Source organism: Meleagris gallopavo, chromosome 2, assembly GCF_905368555.1.
Source record: "Meleagris gallopavo chromosome 2, MGAL_WU_HG_1.1, whole genome shotgun sequence".
Lineage (NCBI taxonomy): Eukaryota > Metazoa > Chordata > Aves > Galliformes > Phasianidae > Meleagris > Meleagris gallopavo.
In genome coordinates this window covers 49,356,297-49,377,295 of record NC_139405.1, presented here as the reverse complement: position 1 = coordinate 49,377,295, position 20,999 = coordinate 49,356,297, and the positions used below count along the sequence as shown (strand labels likewise).

At 39.4% G+C, this 20,999-nt stretch overlaps 1 protein-coding gene across 6 annotated transcripts in view; it reads left to right on the top strand.

Moving 5' to 3' along the window:
* IPCEF1 (interaction protein for cytohesin exchange factors 1) overlaps positions 1 to 20,999 on the top strand; it is a 72,639-nt gene that overhangs the window by 6,841 nt on the left and 44,799 nt on the right. For 2 of the 6 annotated variants that reach the window (XM_085217064.1, XM_031552461.2), the window contains exon 1: positions 9,553 to 9,640. The exons of 2 other annotated variants lie outside the window; for them this stretch is intronic. Coding sequence is in view for 1 of the 4 variants with exons in the window: in XM_085217062.1 (XP_085073188.1) it covers positions 4,842 to 4,865 (24 nt within the window). In the remaining 3 variants the exon portion in view is untranslated. Of the gene's footprint in view, positions 1 to 4,481; positions 4,866 to 9,552; positions 9,641 to 20,999 lie in introns of those variants that run through there. 2 more of the 6 variants (XM_085217062.1, XM_031552464.2) reach the window with 2 other exon arrangements.

The following is a 20,999-nucleotide window of genomic DNA, read 5'->3' as shown; positions in this document are numbered from 1 at the left end:
GAAATCTTGAACTGCTGCAATTGTGTATTTCTGGCAGACAGCCCAAGGGAAGGAGCAGAAAGATTTTTGTTAAAACACCACTGCACAAGTATATGTTTAATATGTACATGCATGCAAAATATTTATTAAACAAGTAGCTCTGAATAGCAGGAGAAGATAACAGCTGTTGTGCATATAGCTGGGGCATGACAGTCCTTCCCAGATGAGTAGAGCCCAGACCCTCACCTGCTGCAGCGAGCCATGCTCCAAGCCTTGACCCAAGATCATGTCATTGTTGCTCTCGTTTTCATTATTATTATTATTCATTAATCTTCTAGTTTGGGATTTCTGAGAGACCAAACAGTGCTTAATCAATATTTTCCTTCTGAGGACTGTAGGGAAGGGAAAGGAGATCACCAGGCCATAAGAAACGATGTTAAATGAACCCTTGTAGTAAATTTTTCTTGAGGAGAATTTTTTTTGTGTGTGAGAAATTGGTGGAACTGTCTTAAACTGAAATACTACTATAAAGGATCTTTTAAAACAAAGTAAAAGAGGCTGATAGATCACTAGGTCTTGGCAGCATTCATTCGAGGTCTTAAAGCAAGTAAGAATAAGAAATACTGAATTACATACTGTAGTATGTAATCTGTTTACTGAATTAATTACAAAGTTATTAATTATATATTTAAGTTACACCAAGAGAATAGACAGTGGCAAATTAATAACTAGCTGTATTCATGTATTCATACTCATCATGGAAAAGTAATCCTAACTTTGTTTTTCTGGGGTGAAGAAGACATTCTTCACAAACCCAGAATTCCTTGGATTTGTGAACAAACCTAAAGTGAAGGTGCATCCAGTAAAGGAGTATGTGGTGCTGTAGGTGGGTTATATCAGATCAAAAACGTGAATAGTGAATATTATTAGTACTATTATGGTGGTGAATATACATAATGAATGGTGCTATGTTCAGGTGGAGGCTGGTGATGAGTAGTGTCCCCCAGTGGTCTGTCTTGGGACCAGTGCTCTCCAGCATCTTCATCTAATGATGGGCTCAAGTGCATTCTCAGCAAGTTTGCCAGTGATGCGAAGCTGAGTTGGCACATTAGAAGGAAGGGATGCTATCCAGAAGAACCTGTGCAAACTGAAAAGTTGGGCTCGTGTGAAAATAGTGAGATTCAACAGAGCAAAGTGCAAGGTATTACACTTAGGTCGGAGTAATCCCAGATGTATATACAGACTGGGAGAAGAATTCCTCGAGAGAAGCCCTGTGGAGAAGGATATGGGTGTCCTCATGGATGAAAAACTGAACATGAACAGCAGCGTACTCTTGCAGTTCAGAAAGCTGGTGGTATCCTGGTCTCCATCAGAAGAGAGGTGGCCAGCAGAAATAGGGAGGTGATTGTCTCTCTACTCTGCCTTCGTGAGGCCCCATCTGGAGTACTGCATCCAGATCTGGGGCCACCAATATAGGAAAGATGTAAAGCTGTTGGAGAGGGTCCAGTGGAGGGCCACAAAGATGATCAGGGGGTGAGCACCTCCCTTACAAAGAAAGGCTGAGGGATCTGGGCTTCTTCAGCCTGGATAAAAGAAGGTTGCAGGGTGACCTCATTGCAGCTTTCCAATATTATAAACAAGGAGAGGAATCAACTTTTTACAAGGATAGACACTGACAGGACAAGGGGGAATGGTTTTAAGCTCAAGGAGGGAAGGATTAGATTGGATGTCAGGGAGAAGTTCTTCACAGAGAAAGTGGTGAGGTGCTGGAACAGGCTGCCCAGAGAGGCTGTGGATGCTCTGTCCCTGGAGGTGCTCAAGACTAGGTTGAATGTGTCCCTGGGCAATCTGGTCTAGTAACAGATCTGGAGGTTTGTGCCCCTGCCTGAACAGGAAGGTCGGAACTTGATCCTTGAGGTCCCTTTCAACCCAAGCCATTCTATGATTCCAAGAGAAGTGCATTTAGGAAGCACATCTTCTGATTATCCCCACTTGCCTTGGTATGGTTCACACAATAGATCAGCCTGACTTTACACAATGTTAGTATCCAGAAGTGCAGTGTTGATCAGTCGATGAGACTATAGCTACTACTCACTGGCAGTACTTGTCAGATCCTCAGCTTTCATTTTGCTTTACAGATTCACTGGCCTACTGCACTACTTGCTCTTGCACTACTTGCTATTTACACATAAATAGATTGGACGTGGATTTCTGGACATCGTCTGGCAGAGATATTACAAAGTCTTGTGGTGGCTATGCAGCCACAAGATAAGACAAGTGTCTTTTGTGGTTTAACAACTAATTAAAATATTGAAAACAAAGATCAGAAACAAGGTACAGAAAGTTGGAGCTAGAGTTTTATTGCATTGGGCTACTCGGTTTCAAAAAGAGGACTGAGATGTAATGTGATAAAGGACTGCCTGTTATGGCAGGCACAGAGATGGTTACCTGGATATGAATGCTCACTTTTCCTGATACAAAAATTAAAATGTGCCACCTAATTAAAAAAAACAAAACAAAACAAAAACAGCATGTTTAAATAAAATGTAAATACTTTTTCACATACCACAAAATTAAATATGGTGACTTGGTATGGGTTTTCTTTTGCTGAAAGTAAAAATCGTTCTAAAAAGCAAGTAGCATAATTTAATGAAAAGAGGGGCAGTTAAGAGTTGTTGCACCAGACAAAGCTGTGCTAAATTTTCTTCAGGATGTCCCCAAACTATGGAAGGCCAAATATGCTCATGCAGGTCCTCACTTCATGTTTTTCTTTGTTCCTTTGCACTCTACTTTGGCTCCTGCTGTTGGCCACTGTCAAAGAGTGGGTTTGGGATTACTTTGACTCTCATCCAATTCAGAGATCAGGCTAAAAATATGTTTTTATTTCCTTTTCAAACCTGGCATATAAGTAATTTAGGAAGGAAGGAAAAAAAAAATCCAAAAACCAAAACACATGTAAAAACTCAAACCTATAGGATCTATTTTCTTCATTGTCAAAGATAGATACTTCACCTCCTTCATCTTTTTGAGGCCTTCAGATTATCCATACTTTTTACATAACAACCAAGCTTCTGTAACAGAAAGTGCTGGGAATGAAATCTGTACATCTATCCTCTTCTCAGTCAGCATAGACTAACACGGGCTTTGTAGTGTTCAAGAAAATTTGTTTTAATTGTGGAGCTCTTTCTGATGCTGTGAAGACTTTCAAAAGGGCCTCTGCCTTCCTATTCTGCTTGTAATCTCCCTTGCAGAGCCTTGCTGTAGCATCCGGCTGCATCATGTGTATTGCTCATGGTGTCTCTTTTGATCCTATTGTCTCTTTTCTGATCAGACAAAAAACTTAACAGGAACTACCAATTCTGAAATGTGTGAGATGATCTGAAAGTGTTTGCCGAAGTGCTGTTATGCCCAAAGCCTTGTGTCATGAGGCGTTTGGGTCTCAGCAGTTGTTTCTAGTAGCAGAACAGCTCTGTAGGAGTGATGGTGGGATGGAGGAGATTTGAGCCCTGCTTGAAATGTCGGGGACAGTGCGTAGGAACAGCACTGAGTCATGATGGCTGCGCGGGTGGACAGCAGTGGATAGGCTCTTTGTCTTCTCTTTGAATCTGCTTTCAGATGAGCTTGCCAAATGAATTGTCCATTCTGGTATAAAAGGAAAATAAATTTCTGCTGGTGGTAATGAACTTGAAAATCAGCGGCTTGACAATAGTGTAGAAAACACTGCCTCCTTAATCAAGGAAGACTTGGAGGGATTTTTGAGACTTAACTAAGCAGTTGCTCCCCAGTCACTATGCAAAAACCAATAAGATATCCTCAGTGTGCCTGAATGGGAAGCTTTCTGCGCTTTTGTACAGACTTGCTATATTTAGCAGCGTGAAAGTGCTGATAGAGTTTTAACAGAAGCTCTTGGTTTTTTTCCTTACTTGTTCAGTTTAACCACCAGCATACAATCTTGTCCTAACTTCTCACTTTCCTTCATAGAATTGGCTCAACACTAAGCTGTGTTCCTCAAGTTGTTTGGAGATCTGCAGATGTAGTACCACAGTGAAGTGCCATATTGAGTTCATGTTAAACTAGAGAAAAATTACTTGGAAAAAAAAAATTACCAAGATTTCTTAAATCTTAGTGCTTAATACTAGTATAAGAAGCCTATGTAAAATAGAGAGGGAGACTTTAATCACTAGACCACAATGACTCAAACGTTTATGATGATGTATCACAAAATGCTTTAATTTTCTTATCTCACCTTAGTATGACTGGCTGCTGATGATGAAAAGCTCAGATATGGTGAGAGAGTGGGGGAATTATTAAAAATTGTAGCTAGATAGAAAGAATGACTAGGGAGCAACATTCATCCTTCTCATGCTGATAGATGGGTTGCTGTGCTGAGGATGACTGCTGTGGTGAAAAAGCGAGAAAGAGGAAGTAGAAAATGCTACTGCTCTGCAACCTCAGCACAAAATGCCGGTGAGAAGCAAGCACGCAGCTGAGGTCGGAGCACTTCCTGGTAAACATGTTGGCATTGCTGCATGACACATTTTGCCTGAGGGCCTGGGGGCTCAGCAGCTGGCTGCTCTCCTCATAACAACTCACACAAAAAGTGTGTCAGGAAGGAATTTAATTCAGTCGATCTAAATGGTAGAGATGGTGTGTTTACACCTAGGGACAGTACCATTTCTAAAAGCCATTACTTGGGAAATAAGTGTGCAAGCAAAAATACGGCAATAGGTCAGCCTTTTCTTGCTGCTATTTCATAAAAGGACTTTTTTCAAGTTAAAATCTTGAAGGCAATCAATACATTCTACATTTCATATGACTGTTTAAGGACAGAATTTTCTTTTAAATGCAGCAGACCCCAGTGGATGACGAAATTCAGTGCTTTTTCGGTGAGTTACCTCCAAGTTGCTTATTACTTACTGATAAATTTTTGGCAAACTGTTAAATGTGATGATAAATAGTTGCACTGGCTTTTTATCTATTTATTAATCTTACACTTGGGTTGAAACATACTTATTTTGGTTCTTTACAAGTATATAGGTGTGCTAGCCTTAGGAATTTCAGAGTTCAACTTTATAGAGTATATTCTACTGGTTAATTTTTCCCTCTCAAGAAAAGCATTACATTCAACAAATCCCATCTTATCCCCAAGATTTTTTTTATATAAAAATTTGTATAAAGATCCTTGTTCCTTTTTCTTTCTGTGCAGCAACAATATTAATACAACTGGAACTGCAGAAGGCTTTTTATCTAAGATGAAAGGAAAGGGTGGCATAAAGTTCTGCAAGAAATGACTTCTAAGTAAATAGTAGGATTTAGAATTCCATACATACACCGAACTCCTCCGTTAGTATAGTGCTGCAGTAAAACCACTGCATAATGTTTAACTTTGGCAATCATCTGTTTTCAAGTCACTTTTCTGGAAACTGTTTCATTTCTCTTTTCCGATAACAGTGTAATTGAAAAGACAGCTAATATACTGCCCTCCTGTGAAATGTTTATTTTGAAGAACTCCAAAATAGAGTTATCAGTGAATTTTCTTCACATTCCTCTAACACAGGTGATTACTATATGCCTCCTTTAAAAGTGTGGAGGTTGAGCCATGGATGTGTCAGTTCCAATCAAGAGGTGAGTCAGTGCCAGAGCTGGGTGGGAGCCCCTTAGTGCTTGTTCCTTCCCCCCCCCCCCATGCAGCCAGTCCATCAGCATTTTATTCTCAAAGTTAGAGGTAAATACACAGCTGATTTCCCTGTAATTCTGCAAAATCATACTCCCACAAGGTTGATGTGGTCCTGGGGAGAGAAGAATACAAAGCTGGAGTGATATGGATATGACATCTCACTATTCTCTCAGCACCAGAGTGCTCAAGGTCTTCCTAGTTCTCTCAGCTTCAAATTCACCTAGTTATAAAGCGAGTTAAAACAGAAAAAATCTTCACAGAAGTTTATTGCTTAGGAGGAAAGCATTTTGGTAGTGAGAGTTGGTAGCTTTCTATCATAGATATCAAGTGCCAGCAACAACTGGTTTGCAGGTAACAGTCGGGTATGGCAAGTATGAATCATACTACTTGACAGAGATACAACTCTTCCACTTGTGGTCTCAAGCCTGAGACAGACATCACACAACCGATATATACATATACATTTTAATAAGTGATATATAATCTGCTGTCTGTGACTTTCCGATACCTTTGTGTATCTTCATCGGATACTTACATGGCTGAATAGGCAGAGGAAGGCTAAAATGATACCTTATTTTCCCACTTACTAAGAAACAGAGATTAATAGAGTAATTTTAATTAAAAAGGCACAGTATCTAATGAGATTCTATTGCAAATCTGTGACTTGGATCACTTTTTTTTTTTTTTTTTCCTGATTCCTGTGCTTCTCGTCCTAAAGGAAAAAATAAAAGTACCACGTCTCAAATTCTCAACCCAGCAGATGTTTCCCCTATGCAGTATCCTTATGAAACAAGTATGAAATCTGCTGTAGGAATATGTTAGAGAGGTAGATTAATCTGTGTGCTGCCCTCATGTTCCTGGCATATACAGCTCTGGTTATTCTGGTTCTTCAATCATTTGTTTCTTCGCAAGAAGCTTGTCAGATTAATGAGCATTGGGAATTCCTACATAATGCGCTTTTCAAGTTTTTGTGTGTTCTTGTAGTTGTATTAGCATGAGACTCCCTGTGGGCTCCAGGATTCCAGACATCTCCCTTCTGCCCCGGTCTCCCCCACTCACTCCCTCAGACAGGAGCTTAGTGATTTCTTCAACATACTTACGCACAATTTTCAGCATCACTTTTTAACTCCTTACATCACTCACCCTATTGAACTTTTTCTTCCTGTGATGTGCATCATCACTCAGAAGCTAGTGACAGTTTCTTACTCTTCATCTCTACCGTGTCTTTGAGAAGCTAATAGTAATAACAATAAAATTATCCTGTGCTATGTATATGTCAACCTAATGTTCCTGGAAAAAACTTTATTTGCTGCTCTCTGTGCACAGTTATTCACTATTTGCTCTGTTTCACAGAGTAATAATTTCAACTTTGCACAGACTTTCACACTCACTTTTACTGGAGTGGTGATTTCCAAACAATGTGCCAAAATTTCCCTTCCTTCAGTCTGTCTTTTTTGTCACCTTTAACTGTTTGTTTCCCCTGCCTGCCTTGCTTTTATTTTTATACAACTAGAAAAGAGATGTATTTCCCAGTCTAAATAATAGTTTTAAAATACTTATGTTGAATCTCTTATCAGTTATTTCACATTACAAAGCTGTTTATATTTAAATTCATTTTGATTCAAGACCTTTTTCTGTCAATTCTTGATCATTGTCTTCACTGATATTTAGTCTCACAGTATTCTTTCCATTATATATTGGTGATGATTATTTTACACTATCTTCTACACAGGGCTGTATCATTGATTCACACAAAAGCATTCCTACACCTATTATATTATTCACCATTCCCTGCCCCATTTGTCTGAATATTTTGTTCTGTTTTTTTTTGACTACAGCTGCACCTTAAGGAGAAGATGTCTTTGAACGTGTTCTTCTCTTTTAAGTTGATGTTTTCAGCAATAGAGCCATTAAGTTAATCAGTTGAATATTTTCCACTTCAAATGTTATTAATGGAAATTTAACAACAAAAATTCATACACTTAACTTTGTCTTACTGCTCATCTTCAGATGATACATTGGAGAGAAGTTTTTACAGGCATCATCTTAGCTGTTTTGTGTTAGAGAAGGTGGAAAATGAGTGGTAAACAGGAAAAAAAAAAGAGAGTTTATTATTGTATTCTGAAGGATTAACTAGCACTTCCCAAAGTTGAAGCAAAATACTACATGCACGGAACACACAAATACCAGTCACAAAAGTATAATGCATGTGGTTATGCGATTGACAGCTAAAAAGTAGATTTAAAGCAAAATGATTTACTTGTGCTTTGTAAAGGAGATTAAAAAAAGAGAGAATGCTTGCAGCCTTGGTGGAAGCGCTCCTCAGATTTGTGTGTTTGAGAGTGATTGGTTCATTGGCTTGGGTGTTACTGAAAATACGGTAATTCTCTCCTGGCTATAGAGGCACAATATGGATAGCCAATGAACTCCTTGCTCTAGTATATTCTCATCCTACAAAAAATTCATCTCAGTGGCAAAATATCTTTGTCTGTGTGCTCTGATATACAGAAAACAGTGCGTGTTACTCAGTGTGAACCAGGTGTTCCAGATACTCCCTATAGACTGATGTGACTCACCTGTTTTCTATGTACTTATGCTTCTGCCAAGACTACTAGAAAGCCTTATAATTATGACAACTGGCATTTGTGGCATTAGCAAGGCCCAAATTAAATTTCTTCGGGGTGTCCTACAGGTGGCACTATAATTTCATCGTGTTGAATAGTAAAGCAGTCAGACCTCTGGGTGGTTCCTGTATCTCCCTGTGGACTCTGGAATTTGCGTACCACAGCAGAGAGAGATCTGAGGAAATCCTGAGCATCCCTAGACAGCACAACTCTGTGCTGCTTTGAAGAAACATGTCTGTAATATTTCAGAGTAGAAAGGGAAGTTCACTTCAAAGCATGAGACAATCTACCTTATTTCTAACAATGTTTGTCACTTTGAAGAAGATTTAACAGTGCACATTCAGTCTATTCTAGACTAATTCAATATGTGAAATAGGTAAAGAACAGTATAAAGAGCATAATTAAAATTTATTTTTTTATGCTACTGTTAACTGTTGATTTGTTCTGTAAGTCTATATACGCATGACTGATACTATTGAATGCATAGGCCAGAAAAGTACCCAAAGCTACAGGTCCTGATTATTTTCTTTATCTCCTAGGACTAATCAAAATGTAACTTACTGAGGCACCTGCCCCATATTTTTTTGATAGAACTGTTCATTTTGATTTGTCAGTACATCAGGTATTCAAAAAGGAAAAATGGGAAATAAAAATGGTGCAAAACTGTTAGAAGCATGTGCTCCTCTGCAGACCTTGCTGTCAGCCCCATCCCTATTTGGATGTTGTTTCCTGGGACACACCTTGTAGGTGACCCAGAAAAAAAGAACCGGTTGTGCTTCATGCCCATCCTTCCTTTTGTCCCAAGGGGTTTCCTCAGCATGTCTGGGCTTGGGCTGCCCTGCGCCCTCAGCACCTCTGGGTGCAGGGTTCTTCCCTGGAGGACCCCTGGGAGAGCGAAGCTGAAGGGGCCCCTGAAGAATGGGTCAGCAACTGAGACTGTGCTGAGACTTGCACAGTGGGATTTGTTACAGAGAACCTATCCCATGCTCTGCTGTCTTCCACAATGCACTCAGAGCCTTTTTTCAGATGTATTTGATTCTAAGTTTTTAACCAATTTCTATTTGTGAAACAAAATGTTTAAAACTATCTATCTGAAAATATTTCTTATTTTTCTGTTCCATGCTCAATTTTACTTCTACCTAGCGTGGTTCCAGTGTTAATTGCTCTGATAGGCATGGCTTTTAGCACTTACTTTGATGCCTGGCTTGTGGTTTGCATAGTCATGACTTGTAAAAGACACACCAGTTTCCTCTTGGGCAACTTCAGCTTTGCAACCAATTCCTGTAAGAGTTTCCTCTCTGCTTCGTGAGGGATGGGAGTTGACAGGACAAGTGTGGCTCTCCGACAGAATTCCCTGTTGGTAAGGCTGTGGCTTCTTTCTTTGATTTTAAGTGACGGACGTAGTTGTTTCTGCCTAGTGACATATATTTTCTTTTTTTTTCCTTCTTAAAGCAAAAAGACTAGTTTTAGTCAATGAGAAGTAACATTTAGTTGGTGCAATAAGGGAAGTTCACACTGGCACGAAATTGCTGTTCTTTATAAATGGCTGTGTAAAAGATCTTATGCTTCCCCTTTTCCTCTGCTATAGTTTAAAAAAGCAAATGGGTCAACTAAAAATAATGAATTCATCAGGAATAGTGAAGCTTGTTTGTGGAGTGAGGACAAGTATCAGGATGCGTATGAACAACTTCTACTTTGAACAAGTTCAATTCAGTTATGTTTCAATAAGATCCAGCAAAGGTCAGGGTGACAGCGTACTCATCACTGCATCAGGCAAATAGGATCTTTGTGAAGAGAAGCATTCAATATGGAACTAGCAGTCCCTTTATTGATATTAGGTTCTTAGAACTGTACAAAGCTAGTATCATTTGTAGAGTATGTACTGTGTAATACGATGGTAGAATGTAATGTTTTGTGGTGACAGTGCTGGGTAGATTGACTTCTGTTTTCAATATGAAAAGATCTTGGAATACATTAATTTTAATCTTTTTGTCATAGACGTGAATAGATGCAGTAAAGATGCAGAGAAAGTACTATGTGAATAGGTTCACTCTCACTATGAAAAATAGGACATCTGGAATTACTATCTTCTGTCCTTTGCCCTGAAACACAAAACCCAAAATACTGACTATATGTCTGGACTCCAGTTTTCCTGCAAAGGATGCTCCTCTGGTGGAAGCTGAGGTTAACACTTTGTTTAATCTTTTCCTTACCTGTTTGCTTTCAGTAAGTCCTTTTTAGGGTGTAGAGTTAAAACTTTTTTTTTTTTTTTAACTGAGGTCAGTTATATTAATTGCAGTCCTCAGAAGGCTCATTGTCTCTGCTCAGGAGCTGCAATTTAATTCAATAGGATTTCCTTGTCTGCTAGTTACACCATTTTTTTCATGATTTTCAACAACTCATAAATGGGAGAGGAATTTTTCTGGTATCTTCTCATCAAATGTTCTTTCTGTACCTTCCCCTGTGGTGACTTTTTTACAGTTTCTAGAGGCAAAATGCCTCCTTCTGGTAAGGAAACTGTGCCCCTCTCTAGGTGCTGACTCTGGTGACATGGGTGCACACCCTTTGAGCAGGATGCAGTCCTGTGTTGTGCCTCAAGTCAGAGGTTTTGAAGCTCTCTGCTTTCAGAGGCTTCACCATTTTGACTTCTCCCAGCTTTCTGTCTCACTGCACCTAAGAGAGAGCAGTTTACTCCTCAAAGCAGGAGGAGCGGGTACTCACAGTGCTGCAGCATTTGTTTTTTGTTTACAAGTTATCCCAATTTAATAGCATGGGAAGGTGAAATAGCACATTAAAGTATATACTGTCTGTAAGCGTGTGCTCCAGGACTGCACCTGCATGGGATCCTGGAAGAAATAGGGTGACAGAAAACTCTGTTTTGTTCTGTAAATGACAAGAACCAGTTATACCGGGCTTCTAATGTCCTCGTGAGTTTCTTGTGCAAGCTGCCTGCTGCTTGTTCTCCTGCGTACTGGGAGATCTGATTTCTTCTGAGGCTGTCCAGTGGTCAGAAAGCAAAATTTGCTTCTCGGTTTTGAGTGTGTTTCCCCAATTGGATGTAGCAGCAGGGTACTGCATGCCCAGCAGGGCAGGCACTCCTACGTCTGTGTGTTTGCTGCAAAGTCTACTGGGGAAGGTATTAAGCTGGCATGGGTTAGAGATCTTCAGTGAAGGTTAAACTGTTCTGGTCTATTTTATCCTTGTTAATTCCAGGTGGCAAAGTGATCCCACTTGACCCTCTTGCCCATCCCTCCTGCATGCCTGTATGTACCCTAGCAAAAAAAAAAAAAAAAATCATGACTCAATTGTGGGAAAAATGGGATGAAGATACGTTTGGAAAAAGGCGCAGTGGTAACACATGAAGAAACTGTGTAGAAGTAGTATTGTACACTCCCTGTAATAAATAGTATAGACATGGAACATGCTGCAAATCAGCTTGTCATGGTGAGGTTTGGGCAGATTCTCAGATGCTGTTGGCTCTGGACATAGAAGCAGTAATGCAGAGTGTTTTGCAGAGGGCTGTGCTGCTAAATGACAGGTTCAATAGTTACATTATTTTGTGCAAAGATATATCTTCAAAGGATCACTGAGCCATCTGCTAAGGTACCTGGTACGATTTATGGCTAATGTAGCTAGTACTATTTATGGGCCTGGACAAAGGGTCCTGCCTGCTGCATCTCTTACTGCTAATGAAATAATGATGTGTGTGGTTACACAATCACTGAGCTGGGAGGTGGGCACTGAGGTAATACACTTATATTACCCCTTTCTGCATTTCAGTTTCTCTCTCAGTTGAAGCAGAGCCATGTTTCTGTATTTTAAGGATTTTTCTGAAAAGCAATGCACGCAGTTAAAGACAGCTCATTTAGCTGTCATTCTCAAAGTATCTATATGTGTTTATGCCTTAGTGACATTCATTTCTAAAAATATTTCTCTTCTGCAGCCTCCTCTACTCTCTAATTGTTCCCTTCTCTCCTCTCATCAAGTTTCAGTCTGAATGCCCTCCAGTGTCTGCTTCTTTTGCTTTTGCTGTGGGGCATCTCTGGAAATGTCCCATGAATAGACTAAATTCCTCTGATGGAAGCTTGTCTGTCCTCCTTGAGCTTCATCCCCTGCCTCTGGCATAGCCAAGTCATACTTCAATTGTCCCCATGTTCTTGTCTTTTTCATCTCTAAACAGGTCTTGCTGATTGTTTCCAAGAAGAAAAAATCAACGAAGTGGCATAGCCTTGTCCCACCTACTAGCACCTCTTCACCTGCTTCACCTGCAGATATGGCTTCTTCATTTGGAGGATGAGGATTCCTTTTCCCTAGAACCTTCTTTAATCTTTCTCCATTTTCTCAACTAGTATATTAATTTCTTTAATTAAGTGCAATTGATCAACAAAAACTTCTGCTTTCTGCCATCATTTAATCCTGGCACTTATATTTGACTCTTTTTCTGAGAATCTCTACTTAAAATCTTACTTTCTGTGACTCTGACTGCCAGTGGTTCTCCATCTGTTTTTTGAGACAAATTAATAATCTTTCAGGAGATGCTGGTATATCCCAAAATATTGTATTTTGTCTGCTAAAGGATCCTGTTTTCTGATCCATTTCTTCTCTGCCCTTTGAGTGATTTTGTTTACATACATCAGCTTGGATTCTCCATTCATAAACAGAAGGTCTACTCCTATAACATAAAAGCTATCTTTTTTTCTGGCAGAGTTTAGCCTATCTCTCCAATATGCTGTGGCTCAGACTTTAGCTGGACTGAGCATGACCAACTGCTAAATCATCCCCTCTCACTTTTGATGGTGAAATTATGTTTCAAGCACCTTCTTCAGTTTTCTATCTTTGTTTCCAAGCTATGGTTAATTTTGCACATTCTTTCAACTGTTTTCACTCTCCATGCACACGAATAAACTGTCATATAGGTTGTCATTATTTCATGTTCTGTTTACTGAAATCTCCAATTCTCTGATCTTGACAAAAACAGTTTCATCTCCTCATATAAACTTAGAAACTCACTGCAGTGGTATAATTTTCTTCTCTGCTTCTTTGTTGAAGTCTCCCAGCCTATTTACACTTCTGGACACTATCTTACATAAACTGATTTTTTACTCTCATTTTGAATTCCCTCCTTTCCCCTCTTACAGTGCTTTCATATGCTCCTAAAACTCTTCCATTATTATTTTTCTAAGCTCCTTGCTAAGGCACTGACATGAAACTTGACACTATCTGAAACCTAACACATGATTCTGGTGACTATAGTCTCATCGCTATCTTGGAATTCTGGCTTTTGTCTATAACCTTTTCTTGTAACCTGTCTTAAACTGGATACTGTTGAGAGTAGAATTCTGCTTCTCTTCTGTACTCTTACAGTACGTCACACACAGTCTATTATAATGGAAATAAATATGTTGCAATCCTCATTACTAACTTTTCACCAAAAAACTAACAATATTTTGGGTGGTAAAACTGTAAATAATTTTACATAGTTCTCTTCTCTGGTACATTGTGTAGCTGCTTTGTTATCCACATTTCTTCTTGCAAGGTCTCAAGAGAACTCATGCTTTTATTCTTCAGTGCATCGAAGTCTATGTGTTTCCTCTCGGTATAGCTTTTTGGTAAAATCGCTATCAAAGTATTGCATGAGCTGAGTCATATTAATTATGCTCATTTTCTCCTAATCTAAAGCAAATGCTGCTGCTAGGTAATTTAGTTTAGCTTAAATCTCTACCATAGTTTAATATGTCTTAGCAGACAGATACTAATTTGCTTGCGTGCCTGAGCTTTCTGTATCTCCCTAGTACAATCAAATTATTTGTGTGAATCTCGTAAAGCTCAAGGAGAGCAAAGATGATGTCAAATAGTCAGAATTTCTCCGAAAGCAACATTGTGAAAATGTTTGTGTTAAGGAGGAAACTGCATTTCCAGAATTTGCTGTTGAATATCTTTTCAGTTAAGAGCAAATAGGAAATTGGGAAAGGAGGTAAAGGGGGTGGAGTGGAGAAGCAGAAAGTATTATTATTATGTACTGGCAATTTAGTGCACTGGAGGGGTTCTTTTCAGGGGTGATTTTTGTCTTGTGTCTCTATGTAGAGTCTTGCGGATTGCACCCAGGTATACAATCAGCACATTTAAAGCACTTTCCCTCCTGCTGAGACTAAGATTGAAGCTGTTCTCTTAAGTGCCACATAGCATACTCTATTGCAGGGGGATGCAAGGCTCACCGTTAGTTGTCTGTATTCTGAATACGTTGTCTGTATGTGGAATAAACTGAGTTGCCAACAAAGATGCATTGTGGAGATACAGTTCTAGAAGAGTGGATGACAGCAATTGAACTCTGGTCTTAGGTTTCTGCAACAACAGAAGAGAGATCTTGTTCTTCTGTCATCTAATTCCTGAGTCCATAGGGTTTTTTCCTATATCGAAGATTTCTGACAAGATCAACTTTCAGATGATGGTTGCATGATAGCCTGCTCGCCTCCTGATGGAAACATTTGCAGTGCTTTAGAGATAGCTACTCAGCACACCAAATTATTTTCATCCTGTTTTGGTCCATTACATCACTTTATAAAATATTCCATTGCGGTACGTTTGGGCCCTTTACGGCTGCTTGCTGATGTGTGAGAATACTAGTTGCTCAGTTAAAATCTCTACCTTTCCTCCACTGTTTCTCATGCATTCTTTTACTTTCAAAGAACTCATACAGTATGAACATACTGGTTGCATGTGCAACGCTTTAGGAAATGTGCCAAAACCTTGACTGACATCCAGTTTATAGAGCTATTACAACTACTGACCTGACTTACAAAACCCTGTAGAGTTTCAGCCTTGGCTACTTTGGGTTCAACATTTCAGCATTCCTTTGTCCTAATACTTGTGGTCAGTTCACTTTCTTCTGCTAAGAACTGGAGTTTAAACTCTGAAGTAGCAGACATTTAAGATAAAATTAAAAGTCCTTTTCTTTGGAGTACTTTGATTTTCTTGCTGGAATAGTTTGGATATTTTCTTCCTCATAAATCTCAACAAATCATGTACTGAGGATAAAAGCCCCATCTACATCACGAGAGGTGGGTTTCCTATTCTAACCTTGCAAATGTTTGTTTTACATTATTGCTGAGTTGTTTTCAAGTTACAAAATTAATATTTAAATGCTTCAGTAGATTTTGAAATACAAATATTTTTAAACAAGGACATAATAAAATTTAGTTATGGCATCATTATTCAGCCTGGAGAAGAAAAGGCTCCGTGGTGGGGAGGACCTTACAGTGGCCTTTCAGTGCTCAAAGAGACCCTACTGGAAAGCTGGGGAGGGTCTTTTAATAGGGACAGCGTGAGAGAACAAGGGGAAATAGCTTTAAACTGAAAGAGGATAGATTTAGACCAGATGTTAGGAAGAAATTCTTTACTGTGAGGATGGTGAGACACTGGAACAGGTTGCCCAGTGAGGTTATGAATGCCCCCTGCCTGGAAGCATTCAAGGCCAGGCTGGATGGGGCTTTGAGCAACCTGGTCTAGGGGGAGGTGTCACTGTCTATAGCAGGGGGATTGGAACTAGATGATCTCTAAAGTCCCTTCCAACCTAAACCATTCTAAGATTCTATTATTAAAATTTATTCCACTTAATGTTTTTTGTCACCCTATGTTGGGGTACAGATTTTGACAAAAAGGAAGATAAATGGGAAAAAAAGGAAGAAAAGGAAATGCACAAGTTGGAAATGTTTATTTTTGTTTAATTAGTCATTTAGACATTAGACCATTTAATCTAGTCTATGTTTCTGGATAAAACCACCCGTCCTTGTTTTTTCTGTGTATTCTCTTAAGAAAGTTTATTAAGCTTATTTTTTTCAAGATTTCAGGTTTATTCAACAAAAACACTGTATTCTCTGAAACTGTGAAAGAGAAGTACAGAGCAGGACTAACAATACCTTGAAGATGAAAAATCTTCTGTTGTCATTGTTACAGTGTCAACCTCTTAGTTTAACAAAACTTTCACACTAGTCAATAGGGTTTAAAGTTGTCATTTTGGCATGTTAAGTTTGCTTGAGTTTGGGGCTTATCTTGCTCATATTTAGACTTCTTTCAAGTTAATTCTCATTACTGAATGTGGTGTACTGGATATAAGTTCAGATTTTAAGGAATGGGGAGTAATGGATTTCTCAAGAAATTGGGTGCTTACTGGTATTGTGTAAGATTTTACATTCAGATACTTCCGTTTGAGCTGTGTATCCTTGCTGAGGTGTTTCTGATTGTGCCCATGTATTTGAAAAGCATCATCACTCATTTTGAAGTAGTAACTCGGTTGTATTCTGCCAGTGATATGCATAGAGGAGTTGTATCCAAATCTTTCAGAGACTTCTTGATTTTTTTTCAAAACTTTTCAAAGACTTTAGCAGGGCAGGAGAATTATAACCATGTTGGTCTTGATAATGATTGCAAAATTGATGTCCTAAATTGTAACATCTGGTAAGAAGGCACAAAAAGCTATTTAGCTGCGAGCACAAACAGGATGTGTCGTGGCACTTGAGGAAAGCTCAAGTGAGAGATCAGAAAAAGTGTGTGTTGAAAGTTGTGTCATCAAGTGAGCTGATTTCAAATGAGACAAATTATGGACTTTTCAAATCCTCGTATTAGTCTCTAACTCTTCAACTGGTATAAATTATAGCTCTGCAAAGGGAAATACTAAGCATGGGGTAGCTTTTATCCAGGCATTTACTGCTTATTAATTAGTATCCTAATCTGGTTGGTTTTGTTGCCAGCGTGGCATGGGAAGGAAAATTCAAGTAAAAATTAAAAATTATTTCTTGAAAGAAGATCATAAAAGTAAGATTAACTATTGAGGCTGCAATTACTATAAGCCATAAACTGTCACTAAATATTTCACAGAATCACAGAATTGTAGGGGTTGGAAGGGACCTCTAGAGATCATCGAGACCAACCCCCCTGCCAAAGCAGGTTCCCTACACCAGGTCGCACAGGTAGGCGTCCAGGCGAGACTTGAATATCTCCAGAGAAGGAGACTCCACAACCTCCCTGGGCAGCCTGTTCCAGTGCTCCGTCACCCTCAAATTGATCATTTGATGATGCTAATTTTATTTTGAATTTATTAACATTTGTTATCAGTGGAAAGTCTAGTAGTTTTTTAGGCTGTTTACTTTTCTTCTGTAAAACTTGAAATATATATGTAACGGAGTTAAGTTAAAAAATGGAGGTACTTTACATCAGCCTACACTCATCCAAACAAAAGGAGACAAACCGCATAGTACTAGTTCATCATAAAAACAGGAGAAAGAGACTGGGACTTCAAATTGTCTAAAGTATTGGGAGAACTGCAGTGTTGTGGAATTGGGAGGGAAAAATTCTGGCGAAGTATAGTTTGTGACATCTAAAATTTAAAATCTTCTGAGAAAACCTAAAAAACATTCTTGTGAAAAATTCAATTTTTGGTTTGCTGCAAACAGTTCTGTTGCAATAACCTTTCCTTTAGAGAAACGTTCCCTCCTTTACTTTCAGACTTTACTGCAATGAAGACAGCCTCTTAGAAAATGAGGGAGTGTTCACTTGTGTAAGTTTCAAGAAACTGATGCAAGTGTCTAATATAGTCGAGCTTACATTTAAGGGAGTATCAAACTGTCATTTTTAATGATTTATTTCTGTGTAGATGTTCTGGCAAGGGCTATAGTGTTGAAGAAGCAAGAGTGATAGCAAATCCTGGATGCCTTGAGGTGCTGATGTCTGCAGAAAAGATTGTAGCAAATATTTGCAACCAGTATTGTATTTTTCTAAATTTTATTTCATTGCCTTGGGCCGCCTGGTTGTACTACTCATGTTGGACAAGACCTTTTTTTATGCTGGTGGGAGGATATTTTGGAGATATTTATTACTATGCTCTTCTTATGTGGATTTCTCCTATTGCTCACTGCAAATGTAATTTAAGTAAAGAAGAGCTGATAGTATTCTGAGTCTATAGAGGAAGTTCACGTGATTAACAGAAAATGAAATCTATTGCTGAATTCATCTAGAGACAGGGAAGCCCTTGCTAATTAAGTTGGATTTGAAGGACAAAGAGTTTATAAGAGCATTATTCTTGTCATATTTGTGAACTTTTATCCCAGCAGTGATTTTTTCACCTCTCAGCAGTCCATATTTGATCTAACTTAGAAGTACTACACTGGCTCGCAGCCTCACACCCAACTTGCTGGCCTCCCTGTCTTAGAAACTCCATGTTACTAGCTAGCACGTGGACCTGGGTTTGAATTTAGGAATAAATAACACTCAAATTTCTCTGGTAAAGCATGGATGTGAGCAGTCCACATATTCCTCAATCTCTTATTCCTGGAGGAAGAAGAGATCATGCACATTTCTATAGCCAACCAGTCTTCTTTGTAGTCCAGAAGCAGTTTCATCCTCCTACATTGCAGTCTGTCAGGACACTTTGCCATCACTATACCTCCCACTGGGATCGCTCTGTTGCACTTGAGTGACTTGAGTATCACTTGCGTATTTTGCGTACTATGAAGGGTGGAAAGAATATAAATTCTTCAGTGCTCCTGAACCCTTAATGAAAAATCAGGCAGTTTTCGTGGTATCTGTTTGTTTGTTTGTGAACTGTATACATGGAGTGGAAGTCTTTGAGGGAAGAAGAAGCTATTTATTGTTTCATCCTCGTAAGGATCAGTATAATGATTTTGCTTTGCTTTTTAAAAAGCTGATCTCTTGACGTTTATCTGAAGGTGTGAATAGTTGGCATTTTGTATAGGTACAGCCAGCATTGCCTGGGTGAAAGGAAGAAGATTCATACCCAAACTTCAGAGTATGCAAACAGCAGCAATTTTTTAGCCTTTTTTTCCTCAACCATGGGAGTCAGAAATGTGCTTCTGTTATGCTGATGTATTTCACTGCATACAGCTGTAATGGGACTGAATGTTCTTGTTTCACCTCTCATCAGGGCTGATCATACTGTTCAAATAGGAGCATAGGAGAAAACTCCATCCATGGTGCCTTAGAGAGAGAGGAGCTGCATGCATAGAATGGGCCAGTTGGCTTCTACTCCAGTCTTGGTTCCGTGTCCTTATGTCAAATGATGGCTGCCCACACGCTGGCTCCGCTGGGACTAGTGTGAGGCTGTGGTGTCCTCGAGGCAGCTCTGCAGTCATGGCAGGAACAGCTACAGGCATCTGAACCCTCTCCACAGCACTTCTCTCTGAGGGCAATTTACATTTGCATGGTGACTTGGGAGGAGGAGGAGAATTAAAAATTATCCAAAAAGAATATCCTACTGTGTTCTAGGGGGAGGCCCTGAAGTTGCTTTGTCTTTGGGGTGGCATGGGGCAGAGCAGGAAGCTAGGATGTGCAAAGCAAGCTCCTGTCCTTCGTGAAAGGATGCTGAGGAATGATAGGGGCACACCAAATGAACTGGTCCACCTGGAAGGTATTTTTTTAATTATCTCTGATTTAAATTGGGTTCATTTTGATGAAAATACCTTTACTTTTTTTCCACTTTTTCCTCTGAATCTTGACCTCCACATTTACAAAATGTTTTGCAGTAGGCTATTGCTGTCATTCCTAATATTTTAAAATTTTTTACTTTTCATAACTAACAAGTGCATAAAACCTTCTGCAATGCCTTCATAGCAAATGTTTTTCAGAGCAGACTTCCAGTCAGGATTGCTCAGGTTCCTGCCACTGCCACCGTTTGCATTTAGCATTAATGTAGTTCTGGTCCTTTATGCTGAGGAGACATCCCTCTTGTTTGCTCTTTAGGTGTTGGATCTTGCCATGTTCCATCAAAGCTGTGTTTGCTGAAAAGCTGATCTGAAAAACAGAGAATAGAATGATGCACTCTCTTCTGTCATTTGTTTTTGTTTGAGATTTGCATGACTTTCCAAGAGCAGAACAGCATTGGGAATCAGCTCAATGTTGTAAGGAGTCTGCATGCAAATTCATGTTCGGGTCAGAAATGCTTTGCTAATTTCTGCATTGTCCTTTTTTTCACCTGGGAGGCCCCAGTGGCATCTGGAGCTCCTCTCTTCTGTTGAAACTTGTCTTTCTTTCCAGCCACTTTCCTTTAGAAGGCAGCTGCTTTCTCGGAGCATTCAGTGCCTGTCCCCCACCACTCACTCTTGGCTCCCTGGCCGAGCTTACCAGGGCTGGCCACCATCCCCTCAGGCCGATGGGAAACCCTCTTTGTCTCAGAGGCAGGAGCAGTGAACTTTGTTCCAGTTTATCCTGGCTCTCACCCAAACAGACCCAAAAGTTGTCTTTTTGAATTGCTTGCAGGTGGGGGGAGTGAATCATTTCCAAATACCTTTAAAAATAATGTTATAACTGATATTGTTATAATGTGGCAGATGAATTTCCTTGCTGCTAGGCCTGCTATAAGAAATTCTGCAGCTTTTCAAAGGTTATTTTCTACTTAATACGCTTAAATTTATTTATTGTGGTCAATGCTGAAAGTATTCTCTGACAATTATGACTGATTTTTTAATAATTATACTTTAATAGACTTGTTCTTTTCAATACCAAAGGTGTAGTTTCATCTACATTTGGAAATACGGAGTAATGGAGACTCAGCTGAGGTGGCACTGTCCACGAGCTTTTGTGTAAAGTGCTTCATTTCCTGTTTGCCCTATTGCATGTCACCAGCTCAATACCTGACTTTCCTCGTGAGCTGGGAAATGAAAAAAATCTGCAGATCACAAATCGATTGTGCAAGTAGGACAGTTGATTTA